The following is a 25,690-nucleotide window of genomic DNA, read 5'->3' on the forward strand; positions in this document are numbered from 1 at the left end:
CTATTCTGCTCTTGTTCCTTGATGATGAACCCCTCAACAACTATACAACGCAGGTGAGATTTTTTATTTTAAGCTTGTGTATTGTTTAATTTTGTAACTATTCTGCTCTTGTTCCTTGATGATGAACCGCTCAAGAACTACACAACGCAGGTGAAATTTTATTATATTTTAAACTTGCGTATAGTCTAATTTTGTAACTTATCTGCTCTGGTTCCTTGACAACGAGTCACTCAAGAACTACACAACGCAGGTGAGATTTTATTTTATTTTAAATCGTGTATATTGTTTAATTCTGTAACTAATCTGCTCTGGTTCCTTGATGATGAGCCGCTCAAGAACTACCCAACGCAGGTGAGATAATTTAAATTAAAAGATAAAATTCTAATGAAAGTAAGTGGATCGAGGAAACACATTCAAATCGCACTTAATTTGCTGATGCAAGTAATACATTTGCTCGTCGTACGTAGTGTCTCAACGCAACAAAAAATATTTAAACTCTACGTTAGTACTCATTTCAACAGTCAAGTCCGTAGATGAATTATTCAGGAACACATCTACGGAGTTACTGTAGGCGGTAAGAAAAGTTTACTAATGAGCATCAATAACCAGACAGACAGATTCATGCGCTTCTGGGGAATTTTACTCCATAAACTTTTTGCTCTGATTATCATAACTTTCAGTGCACAAAACTTTCTGTACTACAAGCATTGAGTCTTTTATTGGCTCTCGATGGCCAAATACTACACACATACTTTACAATGTTAGCGTATTGTGAGTATCACAATTTAATTCAATATGTTGGATCATATATCGGAGAATTTTATTGTGGGATAATCACAACTGTGTCTTCGAGAAACTTTATTCTTTTTGAAACACTTTAGACTCTGTTATATTATTCCTAGAGCAAAATATTAGAGTTTTTGAGTGCATATGTGATATTTTTCTAAGTTATTACATTTTCTTTCTGATATTTTATCCTAACTTAAGGTGCACTTTTTATTTCAAATATTATCAATTCAATATATATTAATCAATAACTGGCTAATATGTGGAGTGTTGGAAGCCAACGCCTGGCTGATTCACTTAATTTTTTACCAAGATTTAGTGCTGAAGACAGGCGGGCGCTCATTCATTATGAACGATTTTTTCATTAATCTTCTCAAATCGACGTCAAACGCTCACTATTTGTGAAGCAATAAATAAGTTAAAATATTAATTATCATCAAACTTTCATCATTATCGGTCATTCAACTGTCACTGAAAGCCCTGTGTTAAAGCTTCACTTTATTTCTATTGGACTTCACCTGGGCTCAAAGTTTTCTCGTAAGAAGACAATGAGCCTTCAGAATACCCAACTTATTTTACACGTTCGATGAAGCAGCAAACATTGAAGCAGTAAAAGTTCGTGAGTGAAGCACACCCGTGAACTGCTGGTTTACTATACGTAGGTAGTAGGAGTTGTATTAATCAGCAACCGTTACACTGCCAAATAATTAATTTAATAGTTATGATTTCCTATTAATTAAATGATATACTAGCCAAGTATATTAGGCGCGGATGAAAATAGTCGCATTTGTCCGTTGAGCCAAACTCGATTAGCCTGTGACTTAGGTGAAGGGGAGAAATAGCAGACATTTTCTAGGTTTTTAGATCCTTGGTGGCATTCAAAAATTTTTTTAAACGAATTTCATATTTACAAATGAGAACAGTCGAAATTTTCCCCCATGTCAGTTGAAGTGATGCAAGCAATGAGTCCGCAATTTGATGATGTAAATGGATTTTTATTCCTGCGAATGCATTTCTAAAATTGTCAGTAATGATGGAGATAGCAGGTAAATTTGTGTCTCCAATGTTTACGACGAATATAATGGTCATAATTGTTATATGATTGCCGCAGTCGAAATAGTGTGAATAATTGAAGGTGAAGTCACTTTTTATTTGCTTATATTTTATGTTTATTACAATTAAAATTTTTTACTCTGATGCAGAACGTATTTGATTAGTAGCATGAGGTACAATTTTTAAATTTTTATACATATCGAAGTTCATTTAACGGAAAATTCTTATATCTCATTTGTACGCAGCAGGATAGTCAACTAATTTACATGATAAAGTTGGAATTAGTGAACAAAAATTTTTCACCAACTGGTAAACCTACTGACAACATCCTACGGTCATGTGTGCTTTGACTTTCGTTATTGACTTAAAAAATTATGTCGGTTTTACAGTATAACTAAAATTACGAGCAAAATCACGAATGTTGGAAATTTTTGCTTTTCATCGCTAAATCTGTTTTTCAGCTGCTGGGTTAGTTTTTTCAAAAATTTATTTATTTCTTTAAATTTTAGACAAATTTATGTGATTCTATCGAATACGTGCAGTATATTAACTAATTTATAATCTGATAACATAAAATTTGCAGTAAACTTCTTATATTTAGTTATAATGTTAATTGGTTTAGTATATTTATTGCTGTAACACTTTAATTGTGTTTAATAATTAGAAATGTTTAGGTAACTTTACGTGGGATAATCCAAGTTTGGGGATAAAACAAATTCAATATTATATATTACTTGATATTATTATTTAAGGCTATCATTTATTCAAACTTGTGGGAAGTGGCGTCTGCAATAATTATAATACAATTCACTGTCGTGCTTTTTAATTCGTAATACGGAAACTAGTTATTATGCTAGTTTCAACAGCTTTAATATTACTATTCGATATTATTTTCATTTCTATTGCTTTACTATATTCTATTGTCTCTCCATCTTTCTATAGTGTCACTCTGCAGTCCTGCGCTTTGGAAGCTTGACGACTTCCTATAATCTTGTTTTACAGTAGTTACAAAAATAAATTCAGATGCTTCTTCTGTACAGATTTTGATGATGGTATAAAATATAAGTTGACTTTATGCATTACATTTGTTCGCGTAGATTTCAGAATGTTGTACAATAGCAAGCTGAACAATATGTTAGCTTCCAAACAAAGTTGACATGTGTACTAACGCGTAACAAGATGTTGTGGAGACGACTCATGCTCATGATTAGGTGCAAGTGTACAGAAAAGCTATCAGAAGGAATGCTCTATGATTTACTTAGTCTACGAGAAGAAAAGTATCTTAGTGAAAACATTCGTGTCACAAGTCGAGGGAAGAACAGCGTTCGGGACCAACAACACACAAAATAAACAATAAAGAATTAATTATGATAATTCTTGATCTCTTTCTTACGAACAAATATATTTATCATCCTATATTTACATGAATGAGACGAACGATCGATGAAAGTTATAAATTAAAGAGAATGGATTGTTTCTACACAAAACGACAGATCAGAATTCCTGTGTTTGGAGCATCTCTATAGCAACAATATGTACAGCAAACCATAACACCGTGGTGAGGCAGAAGAAGACGGAAAACTCGAATAATAATATTAGTTACAGCTAACTATATTCCCCTCTCACAACAAAATAATATCGGCCTGCCAGTGGGTAACATATGCTTTACTTCTGCAAGGCCGCTACAGATCTCGGGTAAGGCTTATATATGTCATGACCTTTTCCATTCATTCGCACCAAATTCCCGTCTCTCTTTTACAAACAAAACATACGTAATTTGCAATATCATCTTGTGATTATCGATGAAAAATGGCAAACCATTCAAGTACTGAATACCGGTTAAAATTAATTGAAACTAGCAGGTGGAAAAAGTGAATTTAACCTTATAAGTTATTGAAGAATCGTGTATCTTCTTCCACAGAGTTTTTTCGGGATAAAAAACAATGTGTCATGAAACATAACGAATAAAAAAATTTTAATGGTTCACCAGTCATTAATAGATGGACTACCTACATGCTCACGGATAGATCTCTGACACAAGTCACACTGGTTCAATTATCAGTCAATCCTTTAATTACAAGTGATCACTTAGACAATCTATTCCTCTAATTTCAGGTCATACGACGTGTAAACAATACGTTTAAGATAAAAGACGTCTGATTTCAGACGGACAGTCGTAAACTTCAAGGAAGCGACAACAAACTTGCAATAATAAAGCGGTGGGTCGAATCTAGGACTGCAGAATCAGCCCTAGAAGAGTGAGAAGTAAACTACAGCGTAGAAGTGGAAACAGTAGTAGGAGACACTGAGACCAAGATGCGTGGTAGATGTAACAGGGATGCATGATTTATTTCTAACCTCTTGCAAAATAATGAAATAACGCTATCGATTTATGCACCGAAATGTAGTGTTTTATAAGTAATCAGATATCCGGTTCTTGTTGGAAGTAGCGGACGTCTTCCATTCACCTGAAAACCTGAGAGGCGGCGGATTGGTTTTGAAATGAAGTGCTGATTTTGGCGGGCCGGTCAGAGTGTACGGAAACAAAAACTGTCCTCGTATGAATATTTCGAGTTTCAGTTCAAAATTATCATTGGAGAGAATAGATCGATCATAAAGTAATTGTTACAGTCTAATTCTCGGATGAAATGTTGTAGGGAGCACTTCTCCGACATTTTCCGAGAGTATCTTTATTTTATTGTTACCATGATGCAATAAATTGAAAGGCCTCACGATCTATTGGTGTTGTTTTCTCTCCAGTAAAAACAGTTGTCGCAGTTACAAGTCACCTGAGTCAACCAGAACTCATTAGCATAATAGATTCATAAACGAAAAAATGCTTGAATGAACAAAATATTAGAGATCACACATCTAGGGAATTAAACCTATCTCGGTAGACAGCGCTGTCTAATATATTTCAATTACTAGAACACTGTAATTAAGAGGCCTGGACTTGCTACGGCATGCGCGTCAAAAGTGAATTCGGGCCATGACCAAATTTTTCGCCAGAGTGGAATTCAAGGTCACGAAGCAGCGCCAGCGCTCTGACGAGCGTCAACATTTCCCAGCAGTTTGCCAGGAATAATATGCTCGGAGCCTTGCTTAGCTCTGAAATGTGCGCTATGCAATGCCAGATACTAAAATGTGTCTAGAAAGCGACACAAGCCAACGCACGCAGAGGGGGTTGGGTGGGATGCGGTTCTGCAGAAGCTGACACATCGTTTTGCTGCGCTACAACTTTCTGCATGCGGATAGCAGCAGCGCTGGAGAGACGCGCTCTCCAGTCGACCGGCTCGAGCTGACCCACTTAGCATGTAGGGCGCTCTCGCCCCCTCCCTTGACTCACTCTCTCCCTCTGCGCAGCCCCGCAACTCATGGCAGCCATCCTGCCCTAAGCCAATACCCTCGGGCACTGCTGTGTTACAAAGTGGCATTGCACTGCGACAGACTTTTAAGCGAATAGTAAACTTCTTCTACGAGTGGCTAATCAATTATTATGGATGAAACACAATAATGAAAGAAGAATAAATAATTTATGTGTACAAGCATAACTTCAGGTCCTTCTCCATTGTGACACTGATCAAAAAGGTATCGAAAATTCACCTGAAAATATACACGGAAATATTCCCCGTGAGCCTAATAAACCTTTGAAATTGTATGTGATGCTGACACCCTTTAACAGATTTTTCATTACTTTTTCCGTTGTAAAACAGTTGCGTTTGATTAATGTAACCACGGCCAAATCTAAATTTCCCCAAACCGATTGTAATCTGATAGTTCGTTGCAGCTGCTGATACGAATTTTCAATCGTTAATTTCATTACATAGTCGAGCAATAATGATCTTTCTGAAATAATGAATGTGATTTTGTTTTCCACAATTCTAGTGGGCCCTGAAGCTCATGTAATAGTTTGTGATAAGGGCTAGACAGTAAATCAAATAAATTTAGTTCACAATAAGTTTTACTTTAACTCCTGGCTATTTGTAGAATTATATGCCGTTCTTTTATGAGCTATTCGTACCGCCCCAACATATATGTTTGTCAAAATTGTAGGCGAAATTTCGACACTCATCTTTCAATGTCCACCGAGAATAATCAACAGCAAACTCAAGTAATCTGCAACAGTAATACCCACAACGAGCAATCGATTTCGAAGATAGGAAATAAATAAATAAATAGATAAATATCTCTGGTTCTATCTGGAGTCCTTTTAAATTTCGTCAGGCATTTCATTATGGTACATCGTTTGCCAAGGACTCTGTACTTCCAGTCAATCTCTTGCTCCTCTTTTATGTATTTGATAATGCTTCAACAGATGTGCCTTTTGGCGGAAGGCTTTGTTGCAAGTCTCACATCTGAAAGGTTTCTCTCCTGTGTGCGTGCGGAGATGAACTTTGATATTGGATTTGTTGAGGAAGCCTCTGTTGCAGACGGTGCAGTGATGAACAGGTTTGTCCTTCGTCCCTTCGGTTCGTATTGCTAACTTTGTACTTTTGTTCAGCCGACTGCGATTTTTTCCTTTAAAATCTCCATAATCGTAACCTAATTGTGTTGAAGATAAATCCGAGTCTGGCGATCCTAGCTGAGTTTGCTCCATGTATCGAGGATCGAACTTGGTCACTAAAATATCATCCGTTGTAGTGACAGTATAGCTCGTCACGTCAGTCGAATGAGGAGTCGAATCCTTGCAGGGGTATGAACCGTATCGACTGAACATTGGATCAGTTTTCAACAAACTTGGGCTCAAACTGTTCAACGAATCTTTCTGAGGTTGAGTTAATTTGTTGTATAATATAGGCTGCGCCTTTTGATAGCTGTCTTCAGACATTGTTATTCCCTGGAGATAGGAATTGGTGTTGCTGTTGTTTACAGTCCCAGCTGCCAATAAGGCTTGAAGTGGGGTGTGGATTGGTTGTTGGTGCATGTGCTGGTGGATGTGGTGGTGGTGATGGGTGGAGTAATCGAGAGTTGTGTGCAATGAAGACGTTGTTGAAGGTTGGTTTTGTGAATCCAGTGAAGACAAGTCAGAATTTGGGGAAAGCCCTGAGTTGGTGACATTATCAGTCATATCTGATTTGTTCATGTCCAGCATCAGCCAATCGTCGATGGTGAGCGAGGGTTCAGGTAAGGACGGCTCAATTTGATCACTGAAAGCTATAGGCTGAGTTGGATGGCTGGTGTCAGTGTTAGCACAACCGATCATCGAAGCCAAATCATCGATGTCGTCAGCTCCAACGAACGTATCATGTTCCTCCTGTTTTACGGACACGGCAGATGATGACAGAGGAGATGTGGTCGTCGACACAGGTTCGGGAGTACCGCTGTAGCCGAGGAATGTGTTACTTAGCAAAGCTCCTCGATAAATTTGCCCTGATGGAGAACATTCACTGTTATTTATGGAGTCGTGGTGTCCTAGAGAGGTATCTGGGGATACGTTCAGATAGTCCATTGGTTCCAACGGCTTTAACTCCGCTAGAGTCGAATTATGATTTTGATACTCCCTCATCATGAAAGGATCGTAAGAATCCATGGTGGTTTTAGTCTCGGAGGACTGGTGTGAGTGCCGCGTGTCGAAGAGATCTTCATGAGACCACGTACGAAGGGCATCGGCCGATGATGGGTGGGGCTGGATTTTCATGAGGAAAGACAGCGCGAAGGTCAAGTGTAGGGTCGGAGGAAAGAAGGACTGTCCAGGGCATGTAGATTGTGAATGCTTAGTTCAATATTTGATAACTTACGACCGCATTGCCGGACTGAAGAAAATCTGGAAATACATTCAAAATTTAGAAAATTTGAAGAATGGGCCTGCACTGAGTATAATTTTTATATTTTTTCAATTGAATACATACATAAAAGACATGATAGAGTTGATACTCATTTACTTGTCAAATATTGCAAAAATTTTCACTTCTTGGACTCTCACTAATAATTGTGTGCGTAATATTTTACTACGTCTACTGTGTGCATCAGTTTTCATTGAATTATTGAATTAGAATTGCATTTACAAATATTATGCCTAGATTCTGAGTTCACCCGTACTTAATGAAAATTGCAATTGAACCAAATGAAAACCACCAGTCCTTAGCCCTTTCAAGTATTGCAATACGACCTGAATATTATCTCATTTTGTGCCTTAAATTAATCTATAACCTTCTTTATGCCATTTCTAACTAAAAATAATAAAATAATACCCACTTAAAATCCTGCCAATGTCACGGAAGTAAAATTTGGCGAGGGCAGACGAGGGCTCGGAGACATATGAAGATCACCTGGGACAGAAGGAAACAATTTAGATTTCGCTCATATCGATTCCATGAAACAAACGAATACTTTTTCTCTGTATATAGCTGTGAATCCTGTAATTAAAAGTTTGTTGATTACAGAATGATAGTTTAATTAGTGGCATAAATTTGTCGAATTTCTGTTCTGTGACCTGTGTTTGGGCGAAAAAGACAAAACGAAAAAAATATTCTGAAGTTTGAAAATTAGAGCGTGGAAATCTGGTGACAGCTTTTTCCACTTTCGCAAATGAAACGTAGGCGCTGAAAACGATGAATGAAATATTTTGCGACGCAGATCTAAACAAGAAGGCTGTAGTTCATCGCTTAATACTTATTCATCAGCTCTGGAACGAGTGACAGTGAGCATTTGAAGCGGCATTGAACTCTGAGAAGCCGCGCGTTAAGAAAAACTACATCGCCGCAAAAGCCGGCCGCTCAGTCATTCTTAACCGGGAAGAGAAACTCGAGGCCGCTTTGCAATGAAAGGGCAATTGAGGCGTTATTCAGGTTGGCAAGTTTGCCGAATTGGCTATCATCTTGACTACATTCTAATGAAGATCTGGTTTATAAAATGTCGTACAAAATTTCAACATCACACCATTACAATGGGAAGTAAATAATCCTAATAGAGAACAAATTCCAGCATAACTACTAAGTCCAGTCAATCTCATTTTCTCAATACCCCATCGCGGTTACTTAGCGGTCTCTGCCATTGCTAATATTTTTGGTAAAAGCGTCGTCGCTGCTTTAATATTTTCGTTTCATTTTTGGCCAAAAATATTCTTCTTGTAGTAAGCCATGTTCGAGATTGTATGAAACTCAAAGAAAATTCAGCAGTATTACTAAGTTCTTAAAAAGTAATATTGAATTGAAAATTTTGAAATCATACTTAAAACAATCGTATATATATAAATTCCAATCAAGTGAAATAAGGAATCAATGAAAATGTTAAAACCCGAAGAATATTCCGGAAATTCCGCGGACATTTTAAACGATGGAAATGTTATATGAGCAGGCATGCCTAATAACTGAAAGTCATGATTGCTTCTGCATTCAAAATTACCAAGCCAAGAAAATACTAGAAAAAATAATGAATTATTACAATCCAATGATTTGTTTAATCCAATTAGATATTACTAATAATAATTATAATTCGAACGAGAGCTTAACGAACAAATATTGAATAAGATTAATTATAATGTTGTCATAGAATGGATTTTTTATCGATGAGGAAAGAAAAAAATATAGGGCAAAGCTTCAAGCAATTTCTCCTTTTTGACTTTTAGTTACTGCAAGGAACTCTATAACGTATAACAATCCCGAAAATAAGACCGGAGATGCTGCGGCTACGCAATTGCGAGCCAAGCTTTGAGTTCGTTGAACTTGTCGGTAAAACTTTCTTCTCTCGAGTGTCCTATTAAACTCTCTCCGGCGCCTCCTGTGCGCGCGCCGTATGTGCGTGCAGCTGCTGACGGTGGCGGAGGTGGGGCGGCAGGCCCTCGTTCTGGGGTGACGAAGGCACGCGGTACACCGGAACCTAAAGACTGGCGGGAAACATTGGTTCCCTCACATTTTGTCTTTGCGTACCACTTGGAGGCTCCGTGTGGTCTCTACGAATCACTTATATTACATATTAGCTGCCATTTTCATTATTAGGTGCATTGCGTCTTAAAAAAGCAGTAATAACTTTCGTATTAAGTAAGCGATTTGCTTGAATAAAATGATTTAGCTGCTGGGACCAGATACGCAGCGGGCGGTTACAGTCGGAAATCGCTTTAAGATTATCTTAAAATTTGCAGTAAAAATTTTAGTGAAGTAAAAACTAAACAACTGAAAATCGTGTAGCACCCCGAAAGTGTTAGCGTATACCACTTGCAAGGCCCTCGAATATAACACAGGCGATTCACGTACCAAAGTTTGTGACAATTTCATTAAATGATAGAAATTAATTTTTTAATGTAATTAATGTAAATAATTTTATGCAGCGTGGCAATGCCGAAACTATAGCGCACTCCAAACCTTAATGGATGCAAATGACTATCAGAGGCAGGTCATCAGGGCTAAAACTATATACACGGCGCCATTTAAGCCTTGAAGCGCATGTCAATGAAAGGGCATGCAGTACAACGATGCAGAAACTCTGCCGTACTTTGCATTTTTGAGGATGCGGATTGATAATACGGAGCATGCAGTAAAGCAAAGTGAAAACTGTGTCGCATAGAAGAGTTATCGTCTAAACTGCGGATGTGCAGCTGTTTATCTATACCAATGAACATTTCGGAATAAAACAACAATGGCTAATTTGACGTATGTGTGAAAATTATGACTTTCTCAGATAACCCGAAATTTATCGTGATAATCCTACATAAATTGCAAGTAACCATGATATTTTCCTACTTATTGCTTGATTAATGGAAAACCATCATTATTTTTCTCTGCGAATTGCCGGGTATCAAGATATTCCTTACAACATATCATGAAATAATTTTATTAATTAAACGGTATCACAATGTTTTTTACGACATGATGACAATTGAAGTGTTGATGATGGCAGGTTTTGTATTTTGAGAAAATAAAATACAATTTTAATCCTTTTTATCTACTAAGTATATATACAGCCGAATATTGTGTGCTTGCTGAAGACTCAAGGATTGATTTGTATGCTAATGAATTAATAAATAATTGTTCAATAATAATAATAATTCAATTAATAATAATAAATAATAAAGTCAAAATAGAATTTTCGTGTCAAAAATGGACAAAATGTGTTGAAATGAATACCCGTTTGACGAAAAACAGCTTCTCAACGGTTGTCTCTCCGGGGGAAATTCAATGCACTTTAGATAGCAATCCGAACTTCAGTTGCAAAACATGTGCGTTCTGTGCTTCTTCCGAGAGAAAGCTGAGGAAATGATAAAAATTTGCTAACAAAAGGCTTGAATGACTGTAAGTCGTCGCTGACGAATAAGTTAGCGGTAACGACAGCCCCTACGAGTGAGACTCAGTGTTTTGAAGGTGACAGAAGGTCGAACGAAGGACTTTCTCTCGGTGACTGACAAGAACTAGAAGCCGGAACAAAGCTCACGGATCGAACCAGAAACGCTGGGCTTCTTCGATGACGACGCTTTTCCTAATAGCTTTTGTGGTTGCTGTGTTGCGAAAGATAGCCGGTGTCAGCCAGAACCTCATAATCGGGTACATTAAAGGCTGGAAACCCGGAAATTCTTATACGGTACAAATTTCGAGGGCAACATGGAGGAATTCATAGTTTATGTTGGTTGCAATGGGATGTTTCGGCGGTCACATAATTCTTGTACTTCTTGTACGCGAAGGTTGAAATTTACGTTGTCATCAGTGGTGTTAAAGAGGATTCATTCCGAAAGGAATTTCCCCTTAAATGTGAATGAATAAAATTTGGTTTCCCATGAAAAGTGAATAAATTTCTATCTTTTTGGCTTGGGAAACAATATTGCGCAACGATTGCTAGTTCAGCAAAAACTTCCTGATCGGACGCGCAGCTCGAAATGCATTCCCGAGCCCAAGTCGTCTAACGGACTCTGAAGGTCGCTTAAAGAAAGTCCAGCAGCGGCTCAAGAGAAACTTGTTGTTGACCGCGCCGGTGCGGTGGTTGAGTGCGCCTCTCGGCTAAATGGGAGGCGAAGGAAGACATGAGAACCAAAAGAAGGAAGAATAAACAATGAATAGAAAATAGAAAGAATCGTTCGCGATACATTTGTAATAAGTTTAAATTTCAATTACGGTTGTTCGTATGAATGCTAGAAGACTACCACATCGATGCTCGAATTAGATGTTCTAGAAATTACATTGAGAATCTCATTATTTTTAATAACTCCCGTAAGATAATATTCTCATTGGAGTCCTGCTTGAAAAAAATCTAATTTAGTTTATTTAGAGAAGAAGTCACTCTCTCAATGAAAATCCTAAACAAAAAATTTCAGATCAAGGTAATAACACGATACCGAAAATATACGCGTTCGAAAAGCCATTATACATTTTCAGCAAACATTCATAAATTTATATCGATTTACCGTGATCACTATATTCATAAAAAAATATTTGCATGTCCCTTTCCTCAGCATTATACATAATCGTAAAATTCTCTTTCAATGCCTGAAATATTCTCGCATGTTCAAATTCCGACTACTAACATTTACGGAGCTGAAAGTTTGAACATGAGAATATTATTGTGACCGTCGCAAGCCACCGAAAAATATGAACGATTCGACAATTTTGGTGTGGATTAATTTGGAAAATATTCTTGATTGTTTAATTTGAAATGTATTTTATTTTTATTTTTACACCTTATAATAAGAATGAGGTGTAATTCCTCTTTAATCAGTAAAAGTACTAGTGCGGCGAGGGGAAGCAGCTGCCGCAGTAAGCGAAAACAGGAGAGTAGGTGGTAGCAGCTGCAGCAGAAACATCTGCAATAGAAGCAGCTGCAGAAAAAGTAGCAATTAAAACTAAAGTAACAAATAAAATAGATCGGATCCGCTGCAAGGAGAAACAACTTTGGATAAGCAGCAAGGAGAAGGAATTTTGGTCGTACTAAAAAGAGCCGATGCTGATGGAGATATAGCAGTGACTGTCTTGAAGAACTAAGTGCCCGTTCCAAAGGGTACAGGATGAGAAGGTGCAGCTTCAAGTACAGCGGAATTCGGAAACAGTAACGCATACAACATAGCACGTAGCAGTAACATAGAATGCCAAAAGCTCTAGACAGAAGCTTCATTACATAACAAGAACCAAAAAGTGACAGCAGCAGGGATACAAAGATAGAACCAAAGATCGACTGCAGCAAGAATTCAAAAATAGAACCAAAGAGCGACTGCAGCAGATTCAAAGATAGGACCAAAGAGCGACTGCAGCAAAGATTCAAAGATAGGACCAAAGAGCGACTGCAGCAAGGATTCAAAGATAGAACCAAAGAGCGACTGCAGCAAAGATTCAAAGATAGGACCAAAGAGCGACTGCAGCAAAGATTCAAAGATAGGACCAAAGAGCGACTGCAGCAAGGATTCAAAGATAGGACCAAAGAGCGACTGCATCAAGGATTCAAAGATAGAACCAAAGAGCGACAGCAGAAAGGATTCAAAGATAAAACCAAGGAGCGACTGCAGCAAAAATTCAAAGGTAGAACCAAAGAGCGACAGCAGCAAGGATTCAAAGATAGAACCAAAGACCAACTGCAGCAAAAATTCAAAGATAGGACCAAAGAGCGACTGCAGCATGGATTCAAAGATAGAACCAAAGAGCGACTGCAGCAAGGATCCAAAGACAGAACCAAAGAGCGGCTGCAGCAAGGATCCAAAGAAAGAACCAGAGAGCGACAGTAGCAAAAGCCACCAAGCAAGATCCAAGCAATGACAGCAGCAACTGATACATTCCTATCAGGTGGATCAAGAGATGCAGCGCAAGGATTAGACAGCGGCAGCAACAAATGCAACGAAACAAACATGTGCGGCAGAGGAGAAGTATTAATGGCAGTACGAGAAGCATCTGTGGCAGTACAAGAAGCATCTGTGGCAGTACAAAAAGCATCTGTGGCAGTACAAGAAGCATCTGTGGCAGTACAAGAAGCATCTGTGGCAGTACAAGAAGCATCTTTGGCAGCAAGGGAATAAACGGTAGCAGCACCAGAAGCGTCAACACAAGAAGCATCAGAATATAGTAGCACAAGCGGAAACATGAGAAATCAAAGCGTCACCACGGAAAAAAACATGAAAAGCACCTGAAGCAGCAGCGCGAGAAGCACCAGTACAGGCAAAGAAGCACCAGCAGCACGAGTAGCACCAGCACCAGCAGAGGAGCACCAGCACAGGCAAAGAAGCACCAACACAGGCAAAGAAGCACCAGCAGCACGAGTAGCACCAGCAGCAGCACGTGCAGCAGCGGCAGAAGTTGCTCGTGCAGCAGCGGCAGCAGCAGCTCGTGCAGCAGCAGCAGTATACAGGTCAATGTCGGCTGCGTGCTTTCACTCCGCCGTGTCAATGAACTTCAGAGGCTGAACGCTGAGCCTCTTGCGTGTGAGGGAAGACCGCACACGCATGCGTGCGTTCTATTGTGCTTCTTTTTTAACATATTTATATTTCTAGCGAATGAATTGAGATTGAGAGTTTAATGGAGCATCATTATTCGAAAACCTTATTTTTGTAGCGGCAGCTATAATTTTCAAGTAATTTTATTCGAGATAAAATATCACAGATGAAACCAGCTAAATCTGATGGTTTAGTTTTATGTTACTTGCGAAGAGCGGAAATTAGTGTTATAATATAACACTGTTTTAACCTATAAAAAATGTTATAATATAAAACTGTTTCAACCTAAAATAAGTATTTTAATATAGCACTGTTTTAACATGAAATTAGTGTTATAATATAGCAAAGTTTTAATCTAAAATAATGTTATAATATAGAACTGTTTTAACCTAACAATAGTGTTATTATAAGCACTGTTCTAACCTAAAATTAGTGCTATTATTTAACACTGTTATAACCTAAAATTAGCGCTATAATATAGCACTGTTATAACCTGAAATTGGTGCTATAATATAGCACTGTGGTGGCCTAAAATTAATACGAGTTTGAACGGGGAGGGGACATGATTCAATTTTTGAAGCCAAAATATTTTCTGTAACGGAATTTGACGAGTTTTGAATTCATACGCCACAGTCTTTAAAATTGACTTCAGCAGCCTTAATATAATATCAAATAAAAATTCGTTACAGTAGCCTTAAAATAATATCAAATAAAAATTGTTTCAGCAGCCTTAATATAATATAAATTAAAATAAATTGATTTCAGCAACCTTAATATAGTATCAAATAAAATTGTTTCAGCAGCCGTATTATAATATCAAGTAAAATAAATTGATTTCCGCAGCCTTAATATAGTATCAAATACAATAAATTGGTTTCAGCAGCCTTAATATAACATCAAATAAAATTTTACAAAAACGAACTCCAGAAGCGCTCATTCTCAGAGGTCAAGGATTCGTTCATGAACACTTGTACTTAATATACATACTACCGACGAGACAAGCAATCATGGATGGCAACAAAGAAACGACACTTCAAATGACAATCTTGATGCGTGATGCACTAGTATATCGTATGAATCGGAACACTTAAAAAATAGTTAAAAAAAGACTTCAATTTGTGGGGAGATTGGGCGAAAATTTATCTAAGAAAGCAATAAGTCGGTCACTTAAGGTATATTAATTAACAAAAATATTCGAATCCTTCATTATTAAAATTCATGAACTCGAAAATCAATGTGCACAATTAGAAAAAATGGTTATTAAAAGCAAACCGATATTATTTCTTACCAGTATTCCAGCTAAAGAAACAAGAGAAAAAGAGGATAAGTCCATTTCAGATTAATTTATAACTACGCATCTCTAAAGAAAACGAGGCTGCGTTAAGACAAAAGCACGCGCGCAATCGGGAAAAGATTAATCGTTGTCGATCGTTGGCTGAGCAGAGTTTCTCCGGTAATGTCATGACGTCGCTGGAGCCTCGATCCATTATAGCTTCCAGAGTTCCGGTTACGCTACAGTGCGAGTGGCTCGCTGCAAGCAAAGCTTCAAGTCTTGACTTTCTCTCAGAGAATTTCTGGTCTGCAGACACATAGGCGGCATGTGGTCCCATTGCATGGTAAGTACATGCGAGCAGTAGATGGCAATATGGTATGCGACGCTTGCATGAACCTGCATAGGTTCTACCAATTTTCCATTTGGTCACACGAAACAAAGGTGGTTTAAATGTAGTCAGTATGAAGGGAATAACCTTTCATGAATGAGTACGACTTTCTAATGGCATTTAAAACCGCTCAGTGAACGATGTGATGCAGATGGATACGTTGGACACGTGAGTACCTAGAGTTAAAATAAACTGTAGCGGCGTTTTAGCCAAATCGTAATTCATAAGCACCCAAGGAATTTGTAAATTGAAGCGAGCAATGACCCGGCAATTTGAATTTTTATTGCATGAGAATAGTTCATGGCCACTTTCATAGTGTCAACGATAATAATGATTTAATGGAAAATACTAATGAATTTGCAATTATATACACAGACACTAATATAATTTCACGTGGATTGAGCTTAGTAACAGAAAAATGATGTGATGTAGATAAATAGAAATGGGAAGTAATGTCAATAGCCTGTCTAGCTGAAAAACTTGCGCATTTCATCTTATTTGGTTGAAACTTAAAGCACCCACAACCGATTTATTAGGGAAATATAAAAAATATTTGGCTACTCATGATCATAATATCATGGTTGAAATATGTTATTGTTTTAAGGTACTAAATATCTCCTTGCAACTCTTTAGAGGCGCTAATAATACAGTTACCTTTGCCAAAAACATGCGCAGAACCTTCAAATTTGTCATTCCATAGGTTCGTGATTCTTTCTCATTAAAAAAACAATAGATAATGAGATAATGCATGATAATGAAGAAATAATGAGTATGCAGTAGTGACCACTTTTTCTTTCTTTGTTTCGCATGGTTTTTGCCGACAAGACCTTGCTCTCGAATCATCGGTCGACGCCGAGTTCATGGCTACTGTGCGGACGACAGCCATCATGACGAGGGCTTCAGACAGGCTTGTAAATTTACAGCGATTACGGTGAGATGTAAAAGTATCAAGTTCCTTAAATACGAGTGCAATAAAACCATCACGAACGAAACGAATTCCTGCTACTTTGATATAGTGGGATTAACGGGTTCTTTGTAGTTTACAATATTGTTCAAAGAGGAACATATTTTGGTTGTGTAAGACGTTTGCGTAGAACCAAAATTCAAGTGACATTATCGTTTTGTAAACGTTCTTCAATGGCAAAATGCCGAGGATTTATTTACGATTTTACATCGCTCTCATATATAAATATATATACGGTTTATAATCTTTGTAGCCATTAGGACAAATGTATGGAACAAATTGAACATATTATTGAATTAATTGATATAATAAACATTATAAATTAAACTTATTTATTCGAAGTCATCGTAGTTTAATAATTCTTTAGAGTAATCTTTCCCATCACTTAATATGTAATATGAATACTCGGAGCACCGTATATAGGTGCATTCTTATAGACTTGAATTTTGTTCAAGATCCACTCTGATCCACAGTTTCATTTATTCAATAAAATAAGAATTCTGGCAGCATATTCCGGTCATTATACAATTTTAGTTGGTTTTGGTAGATAAGAATAACATCCCATTCGTATATAATTATTTACAGAAACATTTTATTTAATTTAAAGAACTCACGTGGGAGAAGAAATTTAAAGTCAAGCGGGAAGCCAGTCCGCGCCCTGCAAAGTAAGAGCTCACAATTAAGTCACTTATTTCATAATATTGTTAAATGAATTAAAAATTATAATTCGACAGTGAAAGATATCTAATCTTTTTATTATTGAATAGGTTAATGAGGACCCAAGAGCATATAGGAGAAAGTATGAGGATAATTTTTGTGTTTACAAATTTGAAAAGGAGAAAAATTTGTGAATGAAATAGCACTCAAGTTTCAGCTCACTTAGAAATCCCGATCATTGAGATTACGTAAAATGTACTTGAAACTAAAGTTATGCAAAAATGTTAGCATGTGACGTAAACAAATTGTGGTAGAACTTCGTCTAGCTGTTGACGATTTGAACTTCGTCTAGCTGTTGTTAAAAACAAGGAACTGTTGCAACATTAAAAAAATATTCCTAGATGCCTCAGGTTAGAGATTTAGTACATTGATTTAAGAATTACATGAACAATGTTTTCGAAAATTTTCGTCATGGAAATAAGTGGACTCATTCTGCGTTAATTACTGTGGGTGTTACAATCAAAACCATTCACACATTAGAAGACATGGAAAAATTTTTACGCCAGTTATTTATGCGCTCTAATTCTGGTCACTAAGCAATCATGGTTGTCGATTGATGGTTAATAGAATTAGAGTCTCGTCAAACATCTAAAATATTCGTTTATGAAACACTCAATCAAAGTAGATACTTTGTAAAATAAAAATCAACTATTTGAATGATAGACGGATTACATGCTCATCAAAAACGTTGATCCGTTCATGAAACCAAGTAGATCATTTACGAAAGACAGAGAAGTAAGGGAATAGTCTAATTGTTTCGAAGAAATGTTATAATACTGCAGGTTATAGGAAAGACAAGAACATTTTTCTTCCGATTTCGTCCGAGTATATTTTATTTTCAAGTATTTTGTTCATTTAAAATTGTCATCATATAAGGCAATTACTCACAGTATTGATGCGATACGTACCCCACTTTTTTGGGAACGTTATATTAATTTGGTAATACTAGATCCACCTTATTTAAAGGCAGCACTTAAACTTGGAGCAGTTTTAGTTGTTAGTGACGAAGCTCTTCTTCCGAGCTGATGGGTTTTGGCCCGTACTTACAATGGTGGTGATGAGTCAGCTCGTGAAGGTAGTCTGTTCGAGAAAATCTGCCGGGAAGAAGTATGATACTTTGGTTTGTCTTATGTTCAAATTGTATTATGCGTATTAGTCTAGGATCCAATCAACAACCAAGGGGATATAAACACACAGAGTTACAGAAGACCCTTGTCCAATTCACCAGGCATCATAACAATGTCAACTTTTATGAACCAAGTCCACACTCAAGTATCACAATCACCCCGAAAAATAAACATTGGACAGTCAGTTGTAAGAATTAGAGGAGGAACAGACAGGACACAAATTAACTGATTTGTTCCACTTACCAACGCCTCCCATGTTTCAACTCACCACGTTGAAGAGCCCAATCCACCTGTCGAGCGCGCTGTAGCCACCACACCATCACTCTTCCATCTGCACATTAAATGTATTATAAGATCACTACGTATTTATTTTTCTTGAGTCCTCGTAAAGATTTTATACTCACAAATCAAATACTGTACTGTCACGTAGTGCTGTATACCCAATAAAGCTGCTGTTTGAATTAGATTCTATCAAATTCAATTCATATGTGAAAGAAACAGTCCAGCGCAATGGCGCTTTGGTTTGTAGGATTTCGGGCTGCCTGCGGGCAAAAAATTCGCAACCGAGGCTCGAGCAACTTAGTTGTGGCAGTGCTCCCGTAGCTCCTCCAGAAGATGGAGTTATCGAGCAAGCTCTGCCATGCAAGCATGAACTTTTGCAGGCTTCGACTGCATCATAATGAATATTTACAAAATTTATAAACTTGATTGAAGCAATCAAGTAAATTTATTCTGTAGAGGGGAAATCTCCAAATATGGATTTATTCTCAAGTATTTAGCATAAATTAATTCAATCACTTGTACAACTTCATAAAAACTTCTCAAATGCATGTTTAAACTAAAATATACAAATATTAACCAACATTTTTTGCATTCTGTTCATGGGTTTAATATGTAACCTAAATTTGAAGCCCCAAATCGGGGAATTATGCTTCGTTTTATCAGTAAACGGCAGAAACCAGCTCCCAGCCCCAGGCTCTCGGTCACGGGGACAAGCGAGCCATGAACCGGAGGCCCTCGAGAAAAAAGAACTCGGGCACACACCGACAGACTCGCCTTAACTGACAGTGACGTTTGAAATTTACATCCATTTATTATTACCGGCGGCCATTTTTATGCTAACAATGAAAATTTTTCGACGAGCTCATGTCCTCCGATAGGATGACAGAGTAACGTAATAAATTGTAAGGGAAAAGGAACATGAATTTATAACCGAAAGCGGACGAATTTTCAGGGCTGGATGGATGAAATGCACGTTCGATTAATTACTGTCCATTGGTGTTTTTTCAATACTTCAATTACATAACAATTAACATTGGCAACGCATCTGGGTTTGGATTAAATTTAGATGCCTAACTGACGACCTTGAACCTGGGTAAATTATTGCAGCTAGCTTTGGGTTGACACTATAGCTTAACTAAGACCTTTGCGCCATTGCTGAATGTTTTAATACTTAAATTACATCAGGAAAAAGATTGTGTTAACTTTGATTATTTTGTAACTAACTGCAGCATCAGTGGAAATTGGTTCCTGAAAGAGTAATTTTGCCACGATGTCAACTACTCCACAATTCTTATCACATATCTAGCAATACAAAGTTAGATAAAATTTTAAACGAAACTTGTTTGCCTTAAGAAGTTGATTTCAAGTCGAAAAATGCAATCAACACTCGCTGTGTTGTGGGCATAACTCACCATCAGAACAACAGGAAATGGTCATGGGTTCAAAAGTATGACCTTCCATTTAGATAATGAAAACTATTCTATAATGTTTCCGTTGACAGCTTTGGATCAGCAATAAATTCATGTTTATTCTGTTTCAAATCTTTGACTCATAATTTTGCTCCACTCTCAGTAAGGTAACAAAACTTTCAGTGACACGAGAATCTACAGCATCATAAAATCCTGTATCGATCAACTTGTTTTTTTTTTTAATATCTTTAGCCTCGTAAGAACATTTGTGACAATCGAGAATCCAACCGGCACATACATTACCAAATAAAGTTTTTAGTGGCAGGTGAATCTGGCGCATCATTAAATTCTTATATCCACTTGATTTAGTGATATTTAGTCTCAAAATAACTTTTGTGACCAGCAAGAAACTAACCGGCACATTTATTACCAATCTTGTCACCTGGTTGGAGATGGCAGCTAGAATCGTGCAAATCGAGGTCGTGCTCGTCTCCATGCAGATGGCGAGACGAGAAAATGTCTCGTAGATATTCTTACACTCATATGCACGAAAAAAAATCTAAGAGAACTACACCAAAAAATTATCACATACTCTCTGGAGAACGAGGGCAACATAAATTGAGAATGTAATAGTTTATCACGTATGATTTAAATAGCCTCTTTCGAGCATTTCATTCAAATTTCTTATATTTCAGCGTGCGTATCTACAGCGAAATTTCTCGTTAATCCATCCGGTCGGATTTGACACCAATAGCAGCTGCGGTAATTTTGTGGTATTTCGGACATGCCGGCGAGAATTAGGTCCCTGGCGTTCCGTGGTGCTGTCGTTGGGAGCAGGTATGTTAAACGGAAGATGTGCTCCGCTTGCGAAAGTAATTGACGGTGTTTTGTCTATTTCATTGCGGTCCTGCTTCAATATCAACATGCGATTTCAGCAAAATATTTGAGGAAAATATATTGATTAATATAAAAGCGATTGTGATATTCTGTAGAATTTGTACCAGCACAAAGTTTTTGCGTTTGGAATCAGAAACAATTACCACCTTTAGCAAAGACAGACACTGTATTAGTTCAGTTACGAGGTTTGCGGTCGAACTCGATCATCGTCCGAAACTCCATTGGACATTTCTTGTGACGAAATGTCACGTCCGCTTAGTGGGTTGAGCAGAGCGTTTCCTGTTGGAGTGTGGACGTGTGGCAGTTCTTAGCGCTCATTTCCTTGGGCTTGAGCTGAGGAGCAGCAGCAGCAGAAGCAGCCGGGCGGGCGGGCGTAGCTCAGCTGCTTCCACCGAAGATTTCTCTGGCCTACATTAAGGGCAGTGACCCCTCCGTCTGTAGTGGCTGCTTGGCTCCCCTACAGCTCCTATGGAAATAAACTTGTCTTCTCTACAGTACGACCTACCTTCTTATAACAAACACGTGTGATTACGTTTCATCATGTTAGTAGCGGAGAATACCTACACTTCAATATGTCAGGCACTTATTTAAATAAGTTACCCATAAAAGATTGGGAAGTGTGATTACAGAAGCATTGCAATAAACAATCATACCAAGCCGTCGCTCCACAATATAAGTAAATAACAATTATTTTTATTTTGATGGTCGGATTTACAAACCCGGTGTGATGTCTGATTTCAAGTTGTTTTCTCGAATAACTTTTCGGCTTGAAAGATGTATGTGACAGCAGTTAAAAGAAAAATGTTTAGATCAGATGGTACAGTCATGGCTGTTAGTGAGGTAAGGTCAATGACCTAGAATCTTCGAAATTACTATAGCCAAGATGTTTCTTAATATGGGAGCGCATGCTGACCAATATTACGGCCTGATGAGTTGTTGGCGGCAAGGATTGCCTGTGACGCAATCGTAACTCAGAAATCCTTACCACGTTTTCGTGCCTTTAGGAGGTCAGGCTAAATGTGACTTACTGAGAAATTGCTCGGACCGTCAAGTCACTAGTTTACTATGTTCGCTTATAGGGGATTTTAGCTATATATAAGGTTCATTTTTCCTGGAGTTGAGATGATGTTCCATTAAAAAATACTTATGACGTTATTTGCTGTGATTGGTCAATCTTATGATGTCTATTTATGCCTGGAATGTGCCCTTTTTCACTTATTTACTCAGAAAAAATTCATAAATGAAAATGTATTGAAAACCTTTAAAAATTAGTGGTAATTTTTTTTTCATTTGAACCAAGAAATACTTTCTCAAACGAGAGTGAGATCGCACTTAAAAATTTTCTGGAGTCCAGCTCATTTGAAAAATTTCTCTATGAAGTCTTTTAAAAGTCGTAATTAAGCGGCGTACTTGAAGAATACGAGTTAAGGCTTGCCACAATGTACGATTAACTTTATTCCAGATACTAATTCTAATAAAGTATTAAAAATTATGTGATAATAAAAATGTAAGTTTTTAGAAAAAAATTCGTTAAATCTCCCTATGAAAGCAGGACTCAATTTGATGTAGGTCGGTTATGTTAAGATTATTAATTGACTCCTAATTTCATGAAATAAAAGTCATCATTTTATATCCCGATACTTAGTTCAGAGTCTTAGGAACATTTTTGCAATCAGAATTATTTAAGAATATAATACATACATTAGTGTTTCATGCTCTACTACATGCCATGTCATACAAGTGTATAACAGACAAAAACAGACGCACTGAAGAATTTCAAGTTATTGTGATTCACATTTCACACTCATTCCGAATATTCCGATGAGGGAGTGATTATAATCTGATGAGTGAGCTGTGAGAAGATTATGAAGTGACCCAAATTCAGGTACCTCATTAACTAAATATATGTTCATCAGGCCTCACGCACGCGCTGGTACTCATTAAGAGATTTCCCCTGATTACGATCGTATAAGAAATCTTGTTATTAATTCAAGCTTCACGACACGAAAGTTTTGTATGTAAACTAGATATTTTGTCCCCGAAGTAAAATACTGAGACGCATCCTTAACAGACGATACATAGCACAAGCCAGGTAAATCTGACATTTATCAAAGCTCGAAGTTATAATTGCCTAAGAATTCTCAAATTAAACTTTATTTAGAGTCCATTTGTAGGTCATTTATCGAAAATAATATTGCGAGATGGAAAACTTTGATTACTGAATGCATGGCATGGATGATGACTTTCAACATTGAAATAGTACCAGGACTTGTTTAGTAATTCTATTGAGACGCGTGATCAGTTTGATGGTCATTCCTAGATTAACTAGGATCGGGTGTGGAGTGTAGAATAATAGAAGTTGTTTCAGTACACAAAGGCAGGTATATTATTTATTCAGTAATTAATGCAGGCATAATCAATAATCAGTTCAAAATTTAGCTCTGAAAATGCAAACGAGTTTCAATGTAACTGTACAATTTATTTTACTATTTTGCACTTAAACGTCTTTGAGAGACATTGTATCAAAGTACATTCTAATTTCTTCACTCAAATCAAACTGTAAACTTTGGACATGCACGATGTCCTGCGGCAATATTAAAGAACAAGTTGGATAGTAAATAAGACTTGTAGAAGCCATAAGGACGACAGCGCCATGCAAGCCGAGGAGTCGGTTCTGGCAACCCTCGCTCCACTGACCTCCTAAGCACTGCCTGGCCTACATTAGCCGCACAACCTCTGGTATCACCTGATAATCTACCTGCAGAAACTTCACCAAGTCTCAACTTGTTTTCTTGTCAGGAGTGCAATTTTTTTCAATAAGATTTCAATGGTTTCATCATTATTTCCAAGGTCTCGGCTACCTATGTAATTTTTATATGGTATTAGCAAATTTTGTTTATCCAATATTTGAGAATTTTTCTTTGATTCTTTGACTCTTCTTGGAAGCAGATGCATCAACAATATTTTCACAATATTATTGAAGGCTTCTTTTAACATGGTCAATTGTAGCTGACTTTATTGCGTTTCTTGCTTTGTCCACATAGAAGTTTGGGAAATTTTTAATTCATAAAATTATTTCATTTAGAATTATGTAACCAGCAATATCAATAACTTTTCACAATTTATCATTTTAAAGCAGTACCGAAAGCGAAAGACTTTAAACACAATCCTTGGTGCAGTGAACTCAGCATACAAATCATTGAAATCAATCTCATCGCCCTTGTGATCGAGGATGCGAGCCTCCCTCGCTCAAGGTAAATTCGTCGCTAGGCACAGCTCGCGTGTCAACCTTCGCTTGTGCGAAGAAACCATGACTTGAGCTGAACGCTTCAGGAAGAACGGACCTTCGTGACGAGCTGGAGAGATTGAAACTTCAGTTTCGCTTCGCTTGCAACCCTGTAACCCTCGTGGCTCTGGAGTCCTCGTTATTGAACTTAAAGCTTGACGGTCGCATCTCCCTACCTCTTTGAATGGCGTCATGGAGCTCTGATTGCGGACGTTAGCTTCTAGTTTTCATGCTGAGGGACGAAATGATGGCCCTGTACAGCTGACTAAGCAACCAATGTCGCCAGGTGGTCCATAATTGCAAATGATCAGTTACCATAAAATATGAAGACATCAAAACGTCGGAGTTGTTGATTATGTGTTAACCATTCCATTGAGATCGGATCAATAGTTTTTTGCCACACTGCTGTGATTATATGACGATAGAACATGCGATAAAAATGCACTCACATAACAAATAACCAAATTCCCAGTGAAATTTGTTGATCTCATTCAGTAGGAGGAAATTTTCAGTTGCCATTATAACCTGACATGTATATAAGTCCGGACTATCACATGTAATATTAAGGGAGACCGAGTCATTTTTCTTGCTTTTACACGCCTTCACGAAGTGTTATTGCTCGTATTCTCATCAAGAGCTTTGACCAATCAATTGAACTCCGGGTGCAGATGTGACACAGTCCAAGTAACGGTGCCTTGGGTCTCGAAGCTGTGACAGTTCGCGTACTCCTCCATGCGGTCATATCAAAGTGATTTCGTAGTTATTCGTTGTTTTTTTCGATTACTATCAGATGCTATTAAAACTTACGATCAAGACTAAAATGCGTAATTTGGGCTAGCGTGAGTGAAAAAAAAAATAAATAATAAAGAAAAAAATTCGCAGAACCGACGGAAAACGCGGAAGATTGAAGTAGGCTTCGTTACCATATAACTATCATGTTCCAATCATTTCTTTGTAATTGCCATATGCGCAGCAATATATTTTCTATTTTATTGCTCCTACGCAATCATTCTTAAAAGAAATTTGAAAATTCTTTATTGGTAGCGGAAGTTGCCCTGCAGTCAGAATAACGTCAAACTATTAGTAAAACCTGAGGCCATGACCGCAGTCTCTTAAAATGCCTTAATCAACATCTGAACCGAAGAAAATAACTAATTTAGAGAAAAGA

The 25,690-nt window shown here is 37.5% G+C and overlaps 1 protein-coding gene across 4 annotated transcripts in view; it reads right to left on the bottom strand.

Moving 5' to 3' along the window:
* Window positions 1-2,767: 2,767 nt before the first annotated feature.
* The window catches only part of LOC108680799 (ichor), a 42,272-nt gene continuing 19,349 nt past the window's right edge, over window positions 2,768-25,690 (bottom strand). Inside the window, exons 2-6 of one of the 4 annotated variants that reach the window (XM_018169700.1) lie at window positions 18,917-18,979; window positions 18,569-18,615; window positions 17,419-17,462; window positions 8,035-8,108; window positions 2,768-7,603 (exon numbers count right to left, since the gene is read on the bottom strand). In XM_018169700.1, coding sequence (XP_018025189.1) covers window positions 6,110-7,477 — 1,368 coding nt within the window. In that variant the 5' untranslated portion in view covers window positions 7,478-7,603; window positions 8,035-8,108; window positions 17,419-17,462; window positions 18,569-18,615; window positions 18,917-18,979 and the 3' untranslated portion in view covers window positions 2,768-6,109. The other 3 variants (XM_018169701.1, XM_018169702.1, XM_018169703.2) reach the window with 3 other exon arrangements.

Source organism: Hyalella azteca, unplaced genomic scaffold, assembly GCF_000764305.2.
Source record: "Hyalella azteca isolate HAZT.00-mixed unplaced genomic scaffold, Hazt_2.0.2 contig1089, whole genome shotgun sequence".
NCBI lineage: Eukaryota > Metazoa > Arthropoda > Malacostraca > Amphipoda > Hyalellidae > Hyalella > Hyalella azteca.